The following is a 21,015-nucleotide window of genomic DNA, read 5'->3' as shown; positions in this document are numbered from 1 at the left end:
ATAGATCATATGTTAGGTCACAAAACAAGTCTTAAAACATAAAAAAAAAAAAAACCCTGAAATAACAGCAGCCATCTTCTCTGACCACAATAGAATAAAACTAGAAATCACAAAAAGAATTTTGGATACTATATAAGTACATGGAAATTAAACAATATGCTCCTAAATGACCAGTGGGTCAATGAAGAAATTAAGAAGAAAATGAAAAAAATTCTTGAAACTAAAGACCCCTATCTCTTGCCATATACAAAATAAAATAAAAATGGATTAAAGACTCAGGCCACAAACTATTAAATACTAACAGAAAACATTAGGGAAACTCTCCAGGACATTGGACTGGGCAAAGATTTTCTTGAGTGATACCCGATAAGCACAGGCAACCAAAGCAAAAATGGACAAACCAGATCACATCAAGTTAAAAAGCTTCTGCACGGCAAAGAAAACAATCAAAAAAGTCAAGAGACAACAAACAGAATGGGGGAAAATATTTGCAAACTACCCATTTGATAAAGGATTAATGACCAGAATATATAAGAAGCTCAAACAACTCTATAGGAAGAAATTTAATAATCTAATTGAAAAAAATGGGTAAAAGATCTAAATAGATATTTCTCTTACTTTTTATGTCAACAAGAATGAGCTTCTCAAAAGAAGACATACAAATGGCAAATAGGTATATGAAAAGGTGCCCAACATCATTGATAGTCAGAGAAATGCAAATTAAAACTACAAGGTAATATCATCTCACTAAGTTAAAATTGCTTTTGTCCAAAAGACAGGCAAGAACAAATGCTGATGAGGATGCAGAGAAAAGGAAACCCTAATACACTGTTGGTGGGAATGTCAATTAGCACAACCACAATGGAGAACAGTTTGGAGGTTCCTCAAAAAAATAAAGATAGAGCTACCATACAATCCAGCAATTCCACTCCTAGGTATATACCAGAAAGAAGAGAAATCAGTATAATTAAGAGATATCTGCACTCCCATGCTTACTGCTGTACCATTCACAATAGCTAAGATTTGGAAGCAACCTAAGTGTCCATCAGCAAGAGATAAATGAAGAAAACATGATACATATACATAATAGAGTTAGCCATAAAAAGAGAATGAGATCTTGGCATTTCCAACAACATGAATGAAACCAGAGATCATTATGTTAAGTGAAATAAGCCAGACACAGAAAGGCAAACTTCATATGTTCTCATTTATCAGAGCTAAAAATTAAAACAGTTAACTCATGGAGATAGAGAGCAGATGGTTACCAGGGTCTGGGAAGGGTGGTGTGGAGTAGGGAGAGTTAATGGGTGCAAAAAAATAGTAAGAATGAATAAAACCTAGTATTTGATAGCACACAGGGTGATTATAGTCAAACATAATTTAATTGTATATTTTTAAATAACTAAATAAGTACAATTGAATTGTTTGTAAACACAAAGGATAAATGCTTAAGGTGACAGACACCCCATTTAGCTTCATGAGATTATTGTGTGCCTGTATCAAAATATCTCATGTAACCCATAAATATATATACCTACTATACCCCAAAAATTTTAAATTAAAAAAAGGTATGTGAATGTGATCCCTCTCTCTCTGCCTCAAAATATCTTAATATTTTTGGACCACAATTGGCCATGGATAACTGAAACCACAGAAAGGGAAAACCGGATAAGGAGGACTCCTGTATTTAACTTTTGCTTCGAAACAACCTCACCCAAGACATCACCCTCAGGTTCATTAGGACGAAAAAGTCATTAAATCACCATGAGTCTTGAGGGTACTTTCTTTTCCCTCAAACTGACTGTGGGATCACAGGGCCAGATCTAGGGCCAGCTCAGGAGGGCACATGATAATGGAGTACTAATCCAGGTACACATGCAGTGGGGTGCTGGCAATGGTGCTGTGGGTTATTGCACCACAATGAGATGAAGCACATCAACACAGGTAAAGCAGTAAGGAAAGAGAAGCGGCCGCTGAAGCTACTCTGTGCCCAGAAGCAGAGGACAGCTCCTCGCTTAAAGGCATTTTCTGTCTTAAGAGTCCACATCTGTATCCCCAGCATTTGGCATAGAGACTGACAGTTAACAAGTGTTCAGTAGCCATTTGTTAACTAACTGCAAGAGTATAGGATCAGCTTGATATGGTGAGTAATGCAATACAAGGCACACCCACAATGACCATCCCCCTTTTATCAGCCAAGAGGTGAGGCCTTAGGAAGGTGGGTCACACAGCCAGCCGGGGCAGGGACACAGAGAAGATCCAAGCTCCTTGGCCTCCAGTCTTACTTCCAGTGTCTGTGGGAATCAGCTGGACAGCTTGAGCATTCCTGCCTGCCATCCACCCTCCCACCACCTTCAGGAACACAGTTCTCTCCTACCTACCCTGTCCCCACAACCTGGCTGTCATGGCTAGCAGGGTGGGCCTAGGAGTTCTGCCAGGTCTTGCCCTGCTTTCTGCAGCCCCAGCCTGTCTCTCCTCTGAGCTTCTTCCTGAGCAGGTTTTGTTTCACTGGTTGTCTTCTTCTGCCCCCTTTTCTCTCCTTGAAGCCTCTCCTGTGTGTGTATTCCTCAGTACAACAAGGGTTATCTTCTATGTCTGTTTCCTGCCCACACAAACTTGCCCAATTTGGAATGTGCACTGAGGTCTGCCAGGTTTGGTCTCCAAATACTAGTTCCCCCACTTGCTCTGTGACTGGACAGAGCTATCTGAGCAGAGGGGTGAGTTTGGGATACTGTAGGGAGTGGAAGAGATGGGTTTGGTGGGGTGTTGTCCCAGGGGAGGGATGCCACATCGCTGGGAATGTAGGGCATGCACAAACTGAAATGATGAGCCCATGCTATGCAGTGATGGGGCTGAGCTGTGACAATATTTCCATGAGCAAATCTGTGTGGACAGCTGCCAGATCTCCAGGCAGAGCCGCCACATATCCTTCCAATCAGAAGACCCAATCAAACCATCCCACCAACCTACACAGGCTAGATGGAAGCCTTCTATTCCCTAACCCACCACCACCACCAATGGTTGGCCACAGGGTCTTGCTGGGAACCATTTTTACCTATTTTCTTCTTGACTTCTTTTCCAGTAGAGAGAGAAAAGCTCAGACAGGCTGTGGAAGACTGGTAGATCAGCTGGTAAGGTGAGTTCACCCCAATGGTGGACATGTTTGTGAGAAATTCTGGAATGGGAAAGAGAGAGATTCTTCTTTCAATTGTTTACTTTTATTAGCCAAAAATGTAACATCGATTTCTTGTTCTAGTAGTACAGTGGGTCAGATGCTGTAAAGAGCTGCATTATTACAAAACACCTAGATCTTGGAAGAAGGAGATTTTACAATGCATCAGTAGGCTCAGAGCAATTAGGCGTAATCTTTACAGTTCTCCTCTGCAGTGCCCCTCTTCCCCAACTCTCAAGAGGGAACTCGGAGCAAGGAACAGCAAGCAACCACAAAAGGTGATATTACTCCAAGGGCAAAGGCGGATATCAGTGCTGAACCAGGTCGAGCAGATAAACCTTGGGCCAGCAAGAAGGAAATTAAGAATCGTCTATTCTCCTTTATCTAAGCCACAGAAATCAGATGCTTCTTCAATAATATATCAGTCTCTTGCAGAATCACACCATCTTGTACAGAATCATTAGATATCTGGCCACTTAAGAATTAAAATGTAGCACCCTTATTGCTAGTGGAAAATGTTGTTAATTCTTACACAAACCTCCCCAAATCATGTGTTTATTCTTCCCCCAAATGTAGTCATTTTACTGGTTAGGCATGAAACCATTGTTAGAAAATGTTAGATGATTCACTCATCACAGCTCATTCAAATACAAAAAGAAAATGGCAAAACTGACCTCCTAAGCAGACAAAGACTATAGAGATTCCACACTGGATGATAAAACACAAGAGTAATCATCTCTGCTAGTGATCCAAAAGTTGAAATTAGAACAACTTTTAGGACCTTCTACCTTGATAGAAATGAAAAGAACTAACAATAGCCAGTAATGGTAAAGAAAGAATAAAGCCCATCAACCCTGTTTGTGTAGAGAGAATCCAAATTAAGTGTGATTCAGAAGAAGGCCATATACATACTGAGATCTCTGCTCCAATAATGCCTCCCCTGGGAAGTTAACCAAATACAACAGAAATAAGAAGCCACGTGCATAAAGTTGCCTATTACAGTGCATTATTATACAAATAACAAAAAAGCCTGGAAACGTAAGCATTTAGGTAAATGTGGAACACGAACATTAAAAGGAGTCTGTACTTACTCAAAATGACAATTATTTAAGTATATAGCCGTGTTGGAAAATAGTTGTACTCAAGTAAAAGAAACTGAGAAACAGAAAAATTCCAATACCCTAAAAACACATATACATATATGAGCACAGGAACCACAAAGGAAACTGCAAAGGTGAAAAATAGTTCTTATATAAAGATGGCTTTCTCTTTTTTGCTTTTTTTTTTTTTTTTTTTTTTGAGACAGAGTCTTACTCAGTCACCAGGCTGGAGTGCGGTGGTGTGAATCTCCGCTCACTGCAATCTCCATCTGGGATCAAGTGACTCTCCTGCCTCAGCCTCCCAAGTAGCTGGGACTACAGATGCACACCACCAGGCCCTGCTAATTTTTGTATTTTTAGTACAGATGAGGTTTCACCACGTTGGCCAGGATGGTCTTGATCTCTTGACCTCGTGATATGCTCACCTCAGCCTCCCAAAGTGCTGAGATTACAGGTGTGAGCCATTGCCTGGCCCCTCTTTTTTGCATTATTAATAATAATACTGTCACCAACTAAAAAATAAAGGAGCAGTCTGGTTCTCTTCAGTGACAAGCCAGGGCTAGTAAGTACCAGGACATGACAGAAGACTACATAGCACAGGGGATATTCTGGATACAGCTTTTTTTTTTTTTGGAGATGGTCTCACTCTGCCATCCAGGCTGGAGTGGAGTGGCACAGTCTTGGCTCTTTGCAACCTCTGCTTCCCATGTTCAAGCAATTCTCCTGCCTCAGCCTCCTGAATAGCTGGGACTACAGGCGTGTGCCACCATGGCTGGCCAACTGGGTTTTGTGTGTGTGTGTGTGTGTGTGTGTGTGTGTGTGTGTATGATGGGGTTTTACCATGTTGGCCAGGCTGGTCTTGAACTCCTGGCGTCAAGTGATCCTCCTGTCTTGGCCTCCCAAAATGCTGGGATTACAGTCATGAACCACCACGCCTGGCCGGGTCACAACTTTAAAAGAGGGATACTCTAAACCTGTTACAGCTTTAGTCTACCTCACATAAGAGGATGGTCCAGAAAAACACAATTCCTTCAAAACAAATCATCAGAGTTTGACTCTTCTTTTTTATGCCCCAGGAGAGCTATCTAAATGAAGTCCTTTTAGGATGAATGAATGTTTCTCCAAAAGAAATGGATCACTTTTTTATTTTTGTTTTGCTACTTACATTTTTGTCTTCACACTCTAGGCTTATTTAAAGAGGGGAGCATCTGCACTGGCAAGTGCCAAGACAGGGAGGCTTGCTAGGGAGTGTGATGGAGAGGGGCATCCTCAGCACAGGACAGCACAGGACAAAGTGTGATGCAGAGGGGTGCTCTCGCAGCAGGACAACAAGATGCAGAGATCACCCAAAAAGCTCCCTGCCCCCAGTTCAGCTTAGCTCTCTTCCCATTTTCCGCCATTAGATGAATCATAGCCCACAGGAGATGCCAGAAGACACCGCGCCCTCCTCATCCTTAAAGAATGCTGAAACGCTTTATGAGAAGGAATGTTAGTGGCGAGGACCGGTTTCCTTTTAAAGGTGAGGACACTATTCAGGTAGCAGTGGCTCAGGCAGGTGTGAGGCCCCAGGGTTGGGCTGGAGCTACCCTGATAACTGTCATGGGACTCTCATACATGTGCAACAGACTACTTAGCAGGTGTGCCCCAAAATGAGGGAGATCTCTAAGCCCCAAAATAGCATGCAAGGTACGGAGCTCTTTGTCTGGCGATCACCACCTGCACAAATAATTACAGCACAACTGGAGGTCTCAAAGCCTAGCTGATCCTAAACAAAACGGGCACAGTGGAAATCCCTCTAAAACAGAGATCTTCATTTCATGATCAACGCCGGGGAGAGGGGTGTTTTATCACAACTCTGTTTTAGCAAAGAAACCCAAAATTATCAAAATAACCTTTTATCTTGTATTTTTAAAAATTAGTTGATTCTCTAAGTACACATTAAGTCTTACAAAGAAAATGAAAATGACTGCTGGGTTTTTCAAGGCAGTGTGGTTTCTTCCTGAATGATTGTATCATGGCAATAAAACATAAGTCCTTCATGTTTGCCTTTTGCAAAATTATTCAAGAGCTTTACTGCTTTTTATTTTTAACTCTTTGATACCCCAAACATCCTTTCTCCATGGAGTCATGATGCTGTCTTCGGTTTTCCCTTCTGTGGCAGGTGGCTAGTGCCGCTCCACCCCATCAGGCATCAGGGGTGGCAGAGGGGCATTCTGCGGCTCTCCAGCATCATTTTCATTGACTGCATGAAATGTTACATTTTTTCCCCCAAGATCTGTAATTTTTCTATGCAATGTATTTGCACTGTGTGTGTATATCATCAGATGTTTAATATCTGACCATCAGGGGAGCCTGACAAAGATACTGATTCAGTGGGCAGGGGACTGAGTCTACAGGTGAGGGCAAATGGTTGGGAGATATAATTTTTTTATGCTTCCCTATAAAATCTCTCACCAGTGAATAATTTTAGGCATTCAGAATGAACACCTGTGTATTCAGCAAGCTTAAGATATAAAACATTAGCAAAAAAATAAGCAACTTGATTTAAAAATGGATTGAGGACCCAAATAGACATTTCTCAAAAGAAGAGACACAAATGGCCAATAAGTATATGAGAAAAATGCTCAACGCCAGTAATCATCAGAAAAATGCAGATCAAGGCCACAATGAGATACCACGTTACATCTGTTAGAATGGCTATTACCAAAGTGGCAAAAGCTAACGAGTGCTGACAAGAGTGTGGAGAAAAGGAAACCCCTGCGTGCTGCTGGTGGGAATGTAGATTGGTGCTGCCATTATGGAAAACAGTATGGAGTTCCTCAGGAATTTAAAAATGGAACTACCTTATGATAAAGCAATTCAACTTCTGGGTATTTATCCAAAGAAAAGAAATCAGTATTTCAAAGAGATGTCTGCAGTCCTATGCTCACTGCAGTATTATTCACAATAGCCTGGATATGGAAACAAGCTAAGTGTTTATCAAAGGATAAATGGATTAAGAAAATGTCACACACACACACACACACACACGGGGTGGGGGGGATATGATTCAGCTATTAAAAAGGAAATCCTGACATTTGCTATAACATGAGTGAACCTATGCTGAATAAAAAAGCCAGAAAAAAAAAGACAAATACTATATGATCTCATCAATATGAGGAATCTAAAAAGGTCAAACTCATAGAAGCAGAAAGTGAATGGTGGTTGGCGGCGGGGACTAGAGGGTGGCAGCGGGGGAGTGGGAAGATATTAGTCAGAGTACAAACTTTCAGTTATAAGAGGAATGTGTTCTGGAGAACTAACATATAGCATGGTGACTATAGTTAATATCACTGTATTGTACACTCGAAATTTGCTTAGGGGGTAAATCTTGTGTTCTCACCACACCCCCACACACACACAGAGAGCGAGAGAGAGAGAGAGAGAGAGAGAGAGAGAGAGAGAGAGAGAGAGAGGCAGGGAGAGGTGTTAATAGCTGTCTTCCAGATCCTGTTCCCCTTCACTACCCAGAGATCACTTCCTTGAATCTCCCCCTTCATGCTTTTACACTTGCACTTTGTGTAATATACCTATAAATGGTTTATTATTACTTTACATGCTTTTAAACTTTGAAAAGTAATATTCTCCCATAGCTTCCTTTTTTTTTTCTTAATACTACTATTGGAGATTTCTCTCTCTATGTATGCTTTAGTGCCTCACTGATTTTCATGATTGATTATGTTCCACTGTCTAAATGGATCATAATTTGTATCTTTTTTTCTTGTTGATAAATATTCTGATAAATTTCTTGCCATTCCAAGGAATTCTGCAATAAACATTCTTTTTTTATTTTTAATTAAAGACAGAGGCTCATTATGTTGCCCAAGCTGGTCTTGAACTCCTGGACTCAACAGATCCTACTGCCTTGGCCTCCCAAAATGCTGGGATTACAGGCATGAGCCACCATGCCTGCCTGCAATAAACATTCTTGTATGATTTCTTGAATATGTGTGTGAGCTTCCCTCAGGCTATGTGACTTGAATCCAGCCTGTTGACTGGCACTGACCCACATAGGCCATGACCAGGTGAGCACAAAAACTGAAAGTGGGCACTGAGAGGCCTGTGTAGCAACTTGACACTGTTGTGACATTTAATCATGTGTTTAAAAGGGTCAGTCCACAACAGATTAGAAATTTTAAACATGAGTCCTTCACTGCATGTAGCTTGAGAGCACAGCTCTAGGGAACGACCTCTATGAGGAAGCTGGCTTATAAAGTGCAGCCATCAGATGCCCCCAAACCACTCTCCACAGGAATTGCACCAATTCACCCACTCACCTGTAGCTTTTGAAAATCCCTGTTGTTCCACATCCATCTCAACTGTTGGAAATGTCAAACCTTCAAACTGGGTGTTTTGCCTTTCCATTGCATTTTTGTTGATACTGTTTCCACATCTCACCTAAGGGTTGAAGCTCAGGTACCCACCTTTCCCCAGCTGTCCACCGCTGTAGCCACTTCTCCCAGCTGTGCCCATCAGGCAGTTGAAGGCCATCTCCTTGGTGTTGAGGTGGAGGAGCTGGCTGGCCTCCACAAAACGCCTGGTGATGTCCAAGGGGTTGGCACCCACTAAAGCAATGATTGAAAGCAACACATGTCCCTCCTAGCACAGGGTTAATGCTTCCAGAAAAGGACCTCTGTAAATGGCCCAGGAAAGAAGGATGGAGTGGAGTGCTATTCCTAGGGTATGCAGGGGCATGGGGGGGCTACTGTGAAAGGCTCTCAAGCTCTCAGGACCCTTCAGGTGTCGCTTTGCTTTCCTCCCTTTGCCTGTCTCTCTTCCTACCCATAGGCCTGGGTACCAATGCTATTGCTTTCTGAAATGACAGAGTCTACAGAAGGCTCAATCACTGGTGCTGCTCTAGGTCCTGGCCTTAATCCTGGGATGACGCCCTTGTCCTGAAGGGACTGGTTCCAATTTATTTATTTATTTATTTATTTAGAGACAGAGTCTTGCTCTATCGCCCAGGCTGGAGTACAGTGGCACAATCTTGGCTCACTGCAACCTCCACTTCCTGGATTCAAGTGATTCTCCTGCCTCAGGCTCCAGAGTAGCTGGGATTATAGGCATGCACCACCATGCCTGGCTAATTTTTGTATTTTTAATAGAGTCAAGGTTTTACCATATTGGCCAGGCTGCTCTTGAACTCCTGGCCTCATGATCCTCCTGCCTTGGCCTCCCAAAGTGCTGGGATTGCAGGTGTGAGCCACCGTGCCCAGCCTGGGAACCCAGTTCTTATAACTCCCCCTCGTTCTGGCTCTACTGGGCTTTGTGTGGCTACTTCCCAATTGGCCCTCTTGATTTGAAAACTTCACGTGCCACCTGGACCTGGGTGCTGTCTCCCCACCTCAGCATCATTCTCATAAACACTACCGCTCAGTGTCTCTGACATTGCACCATTCCTACTGCTAACCTTCCATCCCTGGGCTCTGCAAAGCTAGGGCAATAGCAGGAAAAACGGGAGAACAGGGAGGACAGGATGGTTCCAGGAGCCATAGAGGGAAGGCATCCAATTCCTACACCAGACCCACCATTGCCACATGTTCCCAACACATGGCTCTGAGATGCCTGTCTGTGGTGGGTGTGGTGGGCACACACACAAACATCTGGGCCTTACCCGACATAGACTCCATCATGGCCTTCATCTTCAGGCTGAGAAGCTCCGTCAGCAGGTGGATGGACTGCTGCTGAAACCTGTTCAGGATCTCCTGGTGGGTGGGCACCTTCTGGGCCATGGTGGGAGAGCAGGTGGAGCGCTTGGCTGCCCTAGTGGTTACCGGCAGCACTGGAGGTGGTGCTGCTGCTGGTGTTGGAGGTAATGGCTTCTTTGGTGTGGGGACCTGCACAAAGGTGGGTTCCATGAGCACCACCGTGGGGGCTCCAAAGCTGACCTCCAAACCCAAGATGTCAGATGGGGTAGGCACTGAGGGGTCACTGATGAGCTCTTCCCAAGTAAACTCAAAAATGTTTCTGATGCCCTTCGGTATAGAAATGCCTGCATTCTGGCAGATTGTGAGGAGTTTGGAGATGCGGGCCAGTAGCTTGGGGGCCATGGCTGTGTATTGTTGATATAGTTCTCGGTTACTCTTGACATAACTCATGAGGGAGATCTTCAGCTATAAAGAGAGATCTCTGAGAGGTGACTGAGAGCAAAAGTTCTGGCCTATGGTGAAGGCTTGGAGATGAACAGAATGGATATGCTGAAATGGCCCTTACAGGTCATTGAGCCAGTGGTTCCTATCTGGAAAGGACAAGAAAAGAGTTAGTCACTTTCCCCACAGTAGGGCAAGGGGATGTCCCTCCTCCCTTACCTACCGAGAGACACCATCAGAGAAACCAGTGCTAGTGAGTCCCTTTGGGAAGGGTCTGGTGATAAGTATTGTTCCAGGAAAGCTTCAAGGACAGTCACACAAACTGGGTATAGGACCCTGGGGGGCTGCAGTAATGGAAGGGCTGGGGAAGAGAGAAAGGTCCCATTGCACCTTTTGTAGTTAGAGATCTGAGGGTGGAAGATCTACTTGTGGTCAATTGATAAGAACCTGCAAGAACAAAAAGATGTTTCACTGGTTCTCTCTGGATGCAATGAATGCAGAAGCTCCTGGTTGCCGTGCCAGATGGGCATGGAATTATCAACACGTACATCTGAGGGAAGACTGGAAAGAATGAGCCAATGCATTTTCAAAGCTCAATAACTAATACAACTTGCCAGATTTCATCAAATCTAAGACATTATTGATCAAAAGATGCACCATCTTATACGAGAAAAATGAATGTAAGCTGCCATTGACTGTAAGACATATCACAATTTCAGAGATGTTAAAGTGTGGAAAATACGTGCCTAAGAATCAATGGACTACAATAAATATTTTTCCACTTTAATACTACAGTAATTTTCACCCTGACATATTGCTACATTGTGTTTTATTCTTACCTTCTTAACTTATACCAAAAATAAACCACTGGTTGAAGAGAGGAGGCATAAAGAACAATTTAATGAGCACAAAAATGGCTAGAAAAACCTATAAATACACTGCCAGGGTTTGTAACCAGATCCCAAAAGTTTCATTTTTCTGATCAAAATGAACTGATAGCAGTCTTAAATAATATATCAAATTAAAACTAGTCACATCTTAGGCTACACAAAAATGATTTGTTTCTTGTAATTCCCGAGGGACTTTGTGAGAGCGTGAGCCTTTGTGAAAGACTCAAAAATCCAGAGCACGTAGCAAAGGTCAACCTGAGGGAGACTTAGAGCAGGAGGGGTGGGGGGGTCTGTCCTCTCTGCTGATGGCCATCGCCAGCATCTTGATGCAACAGGCTGCTCCTGTTATCCAACTCCAACAGCTCTAACCAGCCCACTCACCAAGAGCTGCTGGCTCAAGGCTTCTGACCACACTTGTCAGTGACTGCCGCTGTCCAACTATCTCTTCAACCACCTTTTATCCTGACAACCACTCCAGCCAACACACCTATGTCTTCTTTTCCACTAGACAATGCTCCCTTTCCCTTTTCAAACTCTGTCCCCACAGGAGCCACCCCAAGTTTGCCATTCCAAGACAGCCTGCTTGGTGCCGACATTCAGTGTTTATGGGGCAGGCTCATGGCCATGAGCTCACGTGCCCACCCAGTGGTGAGAAGGCTATCATCTTTCTTGTTCTGCTGAGGAATCAGAGCTCTTGGTTGGGAGTCACCCATATGCAGACTTCTGGCATTGAGCCCTTTCCAAACACTACGCTACTTTCCAAACACCATGGCCTCTGACCTGCCTCTGCCCATCTATCAGTAACAAAATCTCCAAGGAACACGAGCCCCATAGAGCAAACCCTTCTAGCATCCTGCTGGTTTGCAGATAAAGTGGCTTCCTATAACTATTTGTTGACCTCCTGGCATCTCTCTTCCTCAGCTTTGCAGAATGGGAAAAAGAGCTTTGTTTTTGAAATGATAAGTCCATAGGACAAAGAAACCACTCAGATCCCAGTCATCTGGGCGATCGGCCAGAGGGATCTGACCCTGACTGTGAAGGGCAGATTTTTTTCTTTTAAAGTCAGGACTCAAATGAGAAGAAGGAGATGACTAATACAAGTCTTGAAATATTAACTGGTTTGGGAAACTTGTCTCCCCTACCCCAGTTCATTTTTTGAGGTTAATTTTGAAGATGTGCTTTACAGATAAAAGCTGAATTCTTGAACAGCTTTATTGAGATATAATTCACATACAATCCACCCTTTTTATGTGTATACAATGGATTTTAGTATATTCAGAGTTGTGCAACCATTAGTATCTAATTTTAGAACATCTTAATGCCCCCACACAAAATCCACCATCAGTCACTCCCTGTTTCCCCTCACCCTCAGGCAACCAACCATTCATCTAGCTTCTGTCTCTATGGATTTGCCTGTTCTGGACATTACATAAAAATAGGATCATAAACTATGTGTTTTTTGTGACTGGCTTCTTTCACTTGCTGTAATGTTTTTGAAATTCATCCATGTTATAGCATGTATCAGTACTTCATTCCTTTTTATGGCAGAATAATATTCCACTGTATGGGTATACCACAACTTCTTGATCCACTCATTTGTTAATGAAGGACTTTTTGGTTATTTTTATTTTTTGGCTATTATGAATAGTGCTTCTGTGAATATGCATACATAAGCTTTTGCATGGGGGTATGTTTTTATTCTCTTGTGTGTGTATACCTGAAATGGGATTGCTGGGTCATATGGTAACTCAGTGTTTAACTTTGTGAGGGCCTGCCAGGGTGCTGTATCATTTCACAGTCCCACCAGTGGCATTATGAGAGTTACAATTTCTCTCTTTGCCAGCACTTTTTATTATGTCTTTTTGACTCTGGTGCTATCCTAGTAGATGGGAAATTATGTCTTATTGTGGTTCTAATTTGTATTTCCCTAATGATTAATGATATTGAGCATCTTTTCATACTCTTATTGGCCATTTTATATCTTTTTTTTGAGAAATGTGTATTTAGATCTAAAATCTGTTTTGAAAAGCAATTTCATTTTAAATTAAATGTGGAGATAACCTATGTTTATTACCGTATATTTACATCTCTCAGAACTCAGCCAGAGGTGACCATGTGACTACATCCTGGCCTGAGATGAAGATGAAGCTCCTGGGCAAAGGACCCTGAGAAATCTGTTTGAAGGATGCTGCCTTCAGGGAAAGTACACTTTTTCTTTACCCACTGACCTCTCTAGTCCTTCTTGCCTGGAATGGATAAGATGGCTGCAGCTCCAGCAACCGTTTTGAGCCATGAGGTTACCCTGAAGAGGGAAGCCTCGCATTAAAGGTGGTCAAGCTGTGCGGCAGAGCCCGGGCTCCTGATGACATTGTGGCACTCACACCAACACTTAACCATCCACTTCCAAGCTTATTCCACATGCGAATGAGCCGCTAATGCCTTTAAGTCACTTTATACAGCTCTCTATTCTGGCCATTGAAAGTGATTCCCGACTGATCCCTGGCCATGTTAGATCATCACTCTTTCCTTCCCATTTATCCAATTTCTATTTTGTCATTCATTTTTCCATCACTGAGACACAGGTTTTGACTTCAAGTAGCTTAATAGCTAACAGGTAGAGCAAACTTACAAAATCGACTTATGTGATAAGGGTCACACTACAGAAAAATGTGGAAAGGGGGCTTCAGAGCAGGGCGTCCCCAGTAGAAGCCCCTGTGGGCACAGAGGTTTGGAGGTGTGAAAGGAGATAGGTTTAGTATGGCTGGAATGCAGGTTGTATGTGGAGTGTGGTCAGAGATGAGACTGTAAATGGCAGACTCAGCTAAAAAAGGCTACTTTCTGAAGGACCTCTTCAGCCACTGAGAATACACACCACAAAAGGTCTTTTAGGCTGACTGACGGCACCAGGGACACCATGGCGACCCTCATGACCCACATGTCCACCTCTGGATGGCCTCCTGAAATTACAGAATCTGAAGTAACTGGAAGACCATGAAAAGAGGAAGAATGATCAACCCCTGCGGCACCTAACTTGACACATTCTTCTATTGTTTCTCATTCTGGCCTCAATTGATAAGGCCATTGGACTTTGTAACTGACCTTGGTCAACCTCATGACTCCACACCCTACGACCCCTCCTAGCTTGCAAAATCCACCCTAAACTGTAACTTCTGTATCTTTCCACTGCCCACCTCAAACCTGTAAAACCAAGTCCTATCCCACCGCCCTCCGCTGACTCTCCTTGAGGACCTAGCCTGCCCGCACCTGGGTGAACAAACAGCCTTGTGGCTCACACAGAGCCTGTTTGGGGGAGTGTCTTCATTCAGAGCACGTGTTTTAACAGTCCTCCCACTCCTAATACAACTGTTTACTGGAAAAAAAAAAAGGAAAGAACTGGCACTAGATCGTGTTCTAAAAGATGAGTAAGAAGCTACCAGGTAGATAGGAAGAAGACAGGCATTCTAGGCAAAAGGAACAGCACCTACAAAGAGATGGTGACACTGGAAGCATGGTGGGCTGCAAGGACTGCATATACCTTGGTATGGCTGCAGTGTGGGAGGTCCATGGGAGAGAAGCAGATGAAACTGGGAAAGTGGCCTAGAATCAGATCTTGCAGGGCCTTGTATGTCAGTCCAAAGAATGTGTATCTGCTATATAATCAAACTCTCCATACAAATGCTGAAATGTATTGTCTTTAATGGCTGTGTCCCATATGGTCTCATCTCTGAAATTGGAGGGCAGGGGCCATGTCTTCTCTTTAATAATCTCTAAAATGCTAAGCCCAGCACTGCTACATGCCAGAAATGGAAAAATATCTGTGGCATTAAAGTCAGCCACATAACCTAAGGGACCCACACAGATGGCTATAAACAAAGCTTCAAGATGCAATTCCCACAAAGAAATGAAATGTATAAGAAATTTATAAAGGATATGAGGGATGACCACGGATGCAGCACCTTCTTCAGTCAATGATCTGCTACAAGTTTCTGTTCCTGGTTAGCTTTTGGGACAGGGATGGGAAAGGCATGGGTCCTGCTTTCAGGGGGCTCACAGTAGAGGGGAGAGATGCACACAAAGAAGGCTACAGTAAGTCAGAGTGCTTTCTGCAAGGTGGAATGAAAACCCAGAGAAGAAAGTGTCATGGGGAGGCCAAGAGTTACATTCTCACATCACATGAATGTGTGTTCAGGCGATGTGACCCTGAGCCCAGCCCTTGATCTGTGTGATGTTCCCAAGGCCATGTGTGACACTGGTCCCCACCTTCCAGGACTGTGAGAATTAGTGAGGTCGTGTGTGTGAAGGGTTGGCACACACGCAGCAGGGTGAGTTGAGTGCTCAGTAAATGTTAACTAGAAAAATGGTCATTATTTGAAGTGGTCAAAGGTTGTATTCCAGGAGATGGGCACAGCTCTTGTACAGGCTGAAGGCTCCAAACAGCCCTGACAAGTTTGGGGAACAGCAAGGAACTGGATGCTGCTGTAGAGGTAGGGTGGGCAGGGCCAGGTGAGAGGAGCTTGATTTTGATCTTGCAGCTGACAGGAAACTACTGAAGTTGGCAAACAAAGGAGGTATCTGCATCACAGGGTGCTCCTTCTGCTGCTGGCACCATGGAGGGAAGTGTGGTGGGGAGAGTATGAGATGGACAGCCGCTGCTAGGGTTAGCCAAGGAGATGAGCTGCACCCACAGCACCCTTATTTCTGCTGATGAACAAAAAGGATGTCCAGGCTGGGCGTGGTGGCTCACACCTGTAATCCCAGCACTTTGGGAGGCCAAGGTGGGCAGATCACGTGAGGTCAGGAGTTTGAGACCAGCCGGGCCAGCATGGTGAAACCCCATCTCTACTAAAAATACAAAAATTAGCTGGGTGTGGTGGCGGGCACCTGTAATCCCAGCTACTTGGGAGACTGAAGCAGGAGAATAACTTGAACCCAGGAGGCGGAGGCTGCATGAGTGGAGATGGTGCCACTGCACTCCAGCCTGGGCAACAAGAGTGGAACTCTGTCACAAAAAAAAAAAAAAAAAAAAGGATGTCCAGTCCTAGGAGCACCTGGAAGGGTGTAAAAAGGCACAGACCCAGCAAACTACCAGGGGTACATAGTGGTGCAAAAATAGGACAGTGAGGAAAAGGGAAAAAGTTCTGAATGAGCTTCTGGAAAATCCAGCACACCTGACCAAGAAGACAGCTAAGGGGAAATGAGCATAGACTTAAAAGCAGAGAGAGGGTATACTGCCACCCCTTTACTGGCACTGATACAGAACACATCTTTCAGTAGAAGTACACACAGCTGTATAATTAAGAAGAAAATCAAATTAAGCCTCCTCAGGTTTAGTTTTGGTCCTGGTGTTCTCTGGTAATTTCTCTAGTTTCTGGTTCTCTGGTTTTAATCAGAAATACTTCTGATAAGGGCAGCAAGTTCAGATGTCGGCACGTAACTGCAATTTGTGAGCGGGCATGGCTTTAGGCTAGGACAAGTCTGAGAATCAGCCCTCACTATGCATAAAAGAAATGGAGGTGGGCCTAGGAAAAGTAATCGATGCTATTCGCTGTACTGTTAAGTATATAAAACAGCATTCTGGACAGATGCTTGAATTCTCTTGGCAGAGAGAAGGAAAGAAGGGCTCCACTAGTAAAAAGTGGATCTTAAGGTGAGCAGGGCAGGGGCCAGCTCATAAGATTGAGCTTTACTTCATGCAAAGCCAAGGTTTAATGTGATACTGAAATCTCACTGTGGCCATCCTGGAGTGGATTCACAAGGAGATTCACTGTGGTAGCAAAGGGCCCTTATTGAGATGGGTCTCCTGACAAGACACATCAAGAAACATAAAACTGACCATCTCTTTGACCCAGTGATCCAGTTTATGAAAGTAGCACCTCAGGGAGTATCAAAATGGGGAAAGGGGTGTCAGGGAAGGTATTTTTATAAAGATCAATGTTTGTTAAACCATACTAAAAGATGCTTATAGCCACTCCATTCCCTATACTGATATAATGCAGATAGCCAACCATCAAAGAAGTGTTTAACAATGATGTACATTAATCTGACGAACTACTGGTGACAATTAAAAATAAAAAGGAAGCTCAGTTTTAGAATGTTAAAGAGGAACCAAATGGTGCGTAAACACTGATTACACAGTCCGTGAAAACTTATGCAGATCATGAGTTGGACATAGAGATACAAAGCCTTTTCTTTTTAAGGAAAATGTGATTATTTTTGGAAAGATAATAAAACCTAAGTTTCCAGCAAAGACAGTTGCACAGTTATCAGACTCACTTGCGACCTGGGAGACCTGGGCTGGGAGTAAGGCCCACTCTTGTATTTTTTGGTTTTCAAAAACCCTGAACAACTATGGCTGCGTGTGGAGAGGGTGGGGTAGGGTGGGACGAGGGGAAGTGGACACTCTGTTCAACCTCAGGGAATAATGACCAAAACAAAATGGGGAGGGAGGGGTGAAGGAATGCAGTACACCCCAGAGAAAATGCTTAAAACCAGCCCAAACTGTTACCAAGCACATGAGCTTTCAGAGTTAGGGAGAATGTGGCAATTAGAAATGGAGGGCCGGGTGCAGTGACTCACGCCCATAATCCCAGCACTTTGGGAGGACGAGGCAGGCAGATGATCTAAGGTTGGGAATTCGAGACCAGCCTGGCCAATATGGTAAAACTTCATCTCTACTAAAAATACAAGAATTAGCTGGGCGTGGTGATGTGTGCCTGTAATCCCAGCTACTTGGGAGGCTGAGGCAGGAGAAATGCTTGAACCCAGGGGCAGAAGTTGTAGTGACGGCAAGACTCTCTTGCTTTCCCCCTGGGTAGCAGAGCAAGACTCCATCTCAAAATAAATAAATAAATAAACAAAATAAAAACAAAAGAAATGTAGTGGAGAAAGTAGCTGTTTCAATTGAGGGTGGAAAAGATGTAATATTTCCGGCCACTCCTACCACTGGACAAACACACACTTACTACGAGTGACTATATAGATATAGCCTGGGACTTATTAAGCAACACCATAACAGAACATCAATAGGCCAGGGTGACAGGTTTGCACTACACCACCTTACTTCCTTTGAATATTTTCATTTTCTAGTTTTCCTAGACAATGACCTACACCAATTACATCATCCCTGGCCTCTTGTCCCCAATACACACACTTTAAACACGAAGATAATGTCCACAGCCAACCAGGGCAAAACGCCTCACCCAGCCAACTTACAGGGGTAGGTAGAATGACTGCGGTAGTTTCGTCTCCTCTCAACTTTTCAGTGGGTCAACAAATTCCTTTCAGTTATCATCACTCACCTTAGCCATGTAGTCTTTTACAAGAACTGCTTGCCAAATAACTGACTTAGCTCAATGTACCGACTTAAAAGGACCCAGTATGGCATGGGCTACTCTAGGTTGTGTTAACTGTAAAGACCAGTACCCACCCCCGCTCCAAATTCTAAATTCTATTACCTCGTCATGACCAGGTCAGCTGAAAACCTCCCTGCAGGCTGTACTCCAGCTTTCACAAGGGATAAACGACCCCACAAGTCTGGCAAATGTATGGCTAAACGCAGCAGGAATCTCATGTATATGGATCTGAATGTTCTCCTTTGGGAATTCTGCAGCAAACAAAATGATTTATTGAGTCAATTCAAACGAACTCTATCAAAACACACAAAGGCCTGGAGGAGAGATTACAGTGAAAGTAAATAATTCAAGGCAATTTTTGATCTAAAGCATTTTGCTGAGCTCTACAAAGGCACGAATGAGGTGTGGTCATGTTTTCCTATAGGAGGTTTTGCCACTACTTGCTCACAAGTTAAACATGGCCGCAGAGTATTGTGAATGTTTAATGTATGCCTGGGAGTAATTTATTGGCCAATACTTTAGTTACTGATGGGAGGATTATGTATGGTCAGATCATAAAGCATGTAAAAACAGATCACTTAGAGCTGCGCTATCCAGGACAGTAGCAGTAGATGCATGGGCCCTTTAAGCATCTGAAAAGAGGTTAGCATGATTAAGGAACTGAGTTTTATTTTAAACTTAAAATTTGATATTCGGTGCCAGGCACAGTGGCTCATGCCTATAATCCCAGCACTTTGGGAGGCCGAGGCGGGTGGATCACGAGGTCAAGAGATTGAGACCATTCTGGCCAACATGGTGAAACCCTGTCTCTACTAAAAATACAAAAAAAATTAGCCGGGTGTGGTGGTGCGTGCCTGTAGTCCCAGCTACCTGGGAGGCTAAGGCAGGAGAATTGCTTGAAATTGGAAAATGGAAGTTGCAGTGAGCCAGGATCGCACCACTGCACTCTAGCCTGGCGATAGAGTGAGACTCTGTCTCCAAAAAAAACCCAAAAAACAAAAAAACCTGATATTCAATTCAGTTACTGGAAAACTTTTAACTGTGTTTAAGTATCTTTGGAACAACTTGGATATGAATTTGTGTTTTTCAACTGTGTATTTTACAAAATCTAAATACAGATCAAGTATTCCTGATGAAAAGTTAGCCTCCAAATTGAGATATGCTGTAACTGGATACACAGTGAGTTTTGAATTCTTAGTGTGAAAAAGAGATCTCACTAATAATTTACAGATATTGATTACATATTAAAATATTTTAGATATGCTGAGTTAAATGAAATATATTATAAAGTTAATTTCACTTTTTAAATATGGTTGCTAGAAAATTGAAAATGATACCCAGGGCTTATTTTGTATCTCTGTTGGAGGGTGTGTTTTAGAGTACCCAGCTGACATCTAAGAACTCTAAGGCCCTCTGCTGGATACATTGGTACAAGACAGGTCCATGTCACACAGTAAGACTGTAATTGTGTGTCAATACTCAAAGAACTGGATCTGAAACAGAAGAGGGCTCATAAAACACTCAACTAAATTTATATTGTTAAGAGGGAATTATAGATTTCGTCTTTGAAATCCCAGAGAAAATGTGACTTACAGTTACTAGATAACAGCGACCACGAGCCAACAAGCACAACTGTTTCACTGCTTCAGCATCCACCTAGGTGCTGTAGGCGTGGTCACAGTCACCTGGGCTGGGCACTTTGTGATGCAGGCTCCCACACCTAGCAGGAAGGCAGCTCTTCCTGCTGCCTGCCTTGCCCTGTCCCTTCTCCTTTCTACTCCACAGTGGGCCTTGAGTCCTTCTGCTCTACGTTACACACACACCCTTTCTATCTTTCTCGTCTTTGTCTACTCTTCTTTCTACCCTTTCTATTTTTCCTCATGATTCTAGCATGTCTAATAATTCTATTTTTTAGTATTCCAATTTTTCGTCTCCTCCCTCTTTGTCCTACAAGCTGTTTTAGTTGGTTTTGTAGTTTTAGCTCTTACATGTAGGTATTTGATTCATCGTTAGTTGATTTTTTGGATGTTGTATGAGGCAGAAATCCAAATCCATTCTTTTGCATGCAATACTCAGTTGTCCCAGAACCAATTGGTGAAAAGACTGTTCTTTCCCCACTGGATGGTCCTGGCATCACCGTTAAAAATTAATTGACCACAGATGTTATGTTTTACTTCTGGACTCTTGCCTCTATTCCACTGACCTATGTGTCTATTCTTAAGCTGCTATCACGATGTGTAGATTACTATAGCTTTGTGGTTAGTCTTGAAATCAGGAAGTGAGTCCTCTTTGTTTTTTCTCTAGATTGTTTTGACTATTCTGGGTTCCCTGCATTTCCATATGAATTTTAAGATCAGCTTGTCAATTTCTGCA

General features: G+C 43.3%; 1 protein-coding gene across 14 annotated transcripts in view; it reads right to left on the bottom strand.

The window, feature by feature from the left end:
* C15H3orf20 (chromosome 15 C3orf20 homolog) overlaps positions 1–21,015 on the bottom strand; it is a 114,191-nt gene that overhangs the window by 92,248 nt on the left and 928 nt on the right. For 5 of the 14 annotated variants that reach the window (XR_008476836.2, XM_054245964.2, XM_054245965.2 and 2 more), the window contains exons 2-5: positions 18,745–18,893; positions 9,926–10,549; positions 8,736–8,876; positions 3,056–3,175 (exon numbers count right to left, since the gene is read on the bottom strand). Coding sequence is in view for 13 of the 14 variants with exons in the window: in XM_054245964.2 (XP_054101939.2) it covers positions 3,056–3,175; positions 8,736–8,876; positions 9,926–10,409 (745 nt within the window). In the remaining variant the exon portion in view is untranslated. Of the gene's footprint in view, positions 1–3,055; positions 3,176–8,735; positions 8,877–9,925; positions 10,550–10,623; positions 10,848–18,588; positions 18,701–18,744; positions 18,894–20,235; positions 20,301–20,845; positions 21,011–21,015 lie in introns of those variants that run through there. The other 9 variants (XM_035273753.3, XM_054245962.2, XM_054245961.2 and 6 more) reach the window with 9 other exon arrangements.

The sequence above is a fragment of the Callithrix jacchus genome, chromosome 15 (genome assembly GCF_049354715.1).
Source record: "Callithrix jacchus isolate 240 chromosome 15, calJac240_pri, whole genome shotgun sequence".
Taxonomy (NCBI): domain Eukaryota; kingdom Metazoa; phylum Chordata; class Mammalia; order Primates; family Cebidae; genus Callithrix; species Callithrix jacchus.
This window is presented reverse-complemented; position numbering and strand designations above follow the sequence as displayed.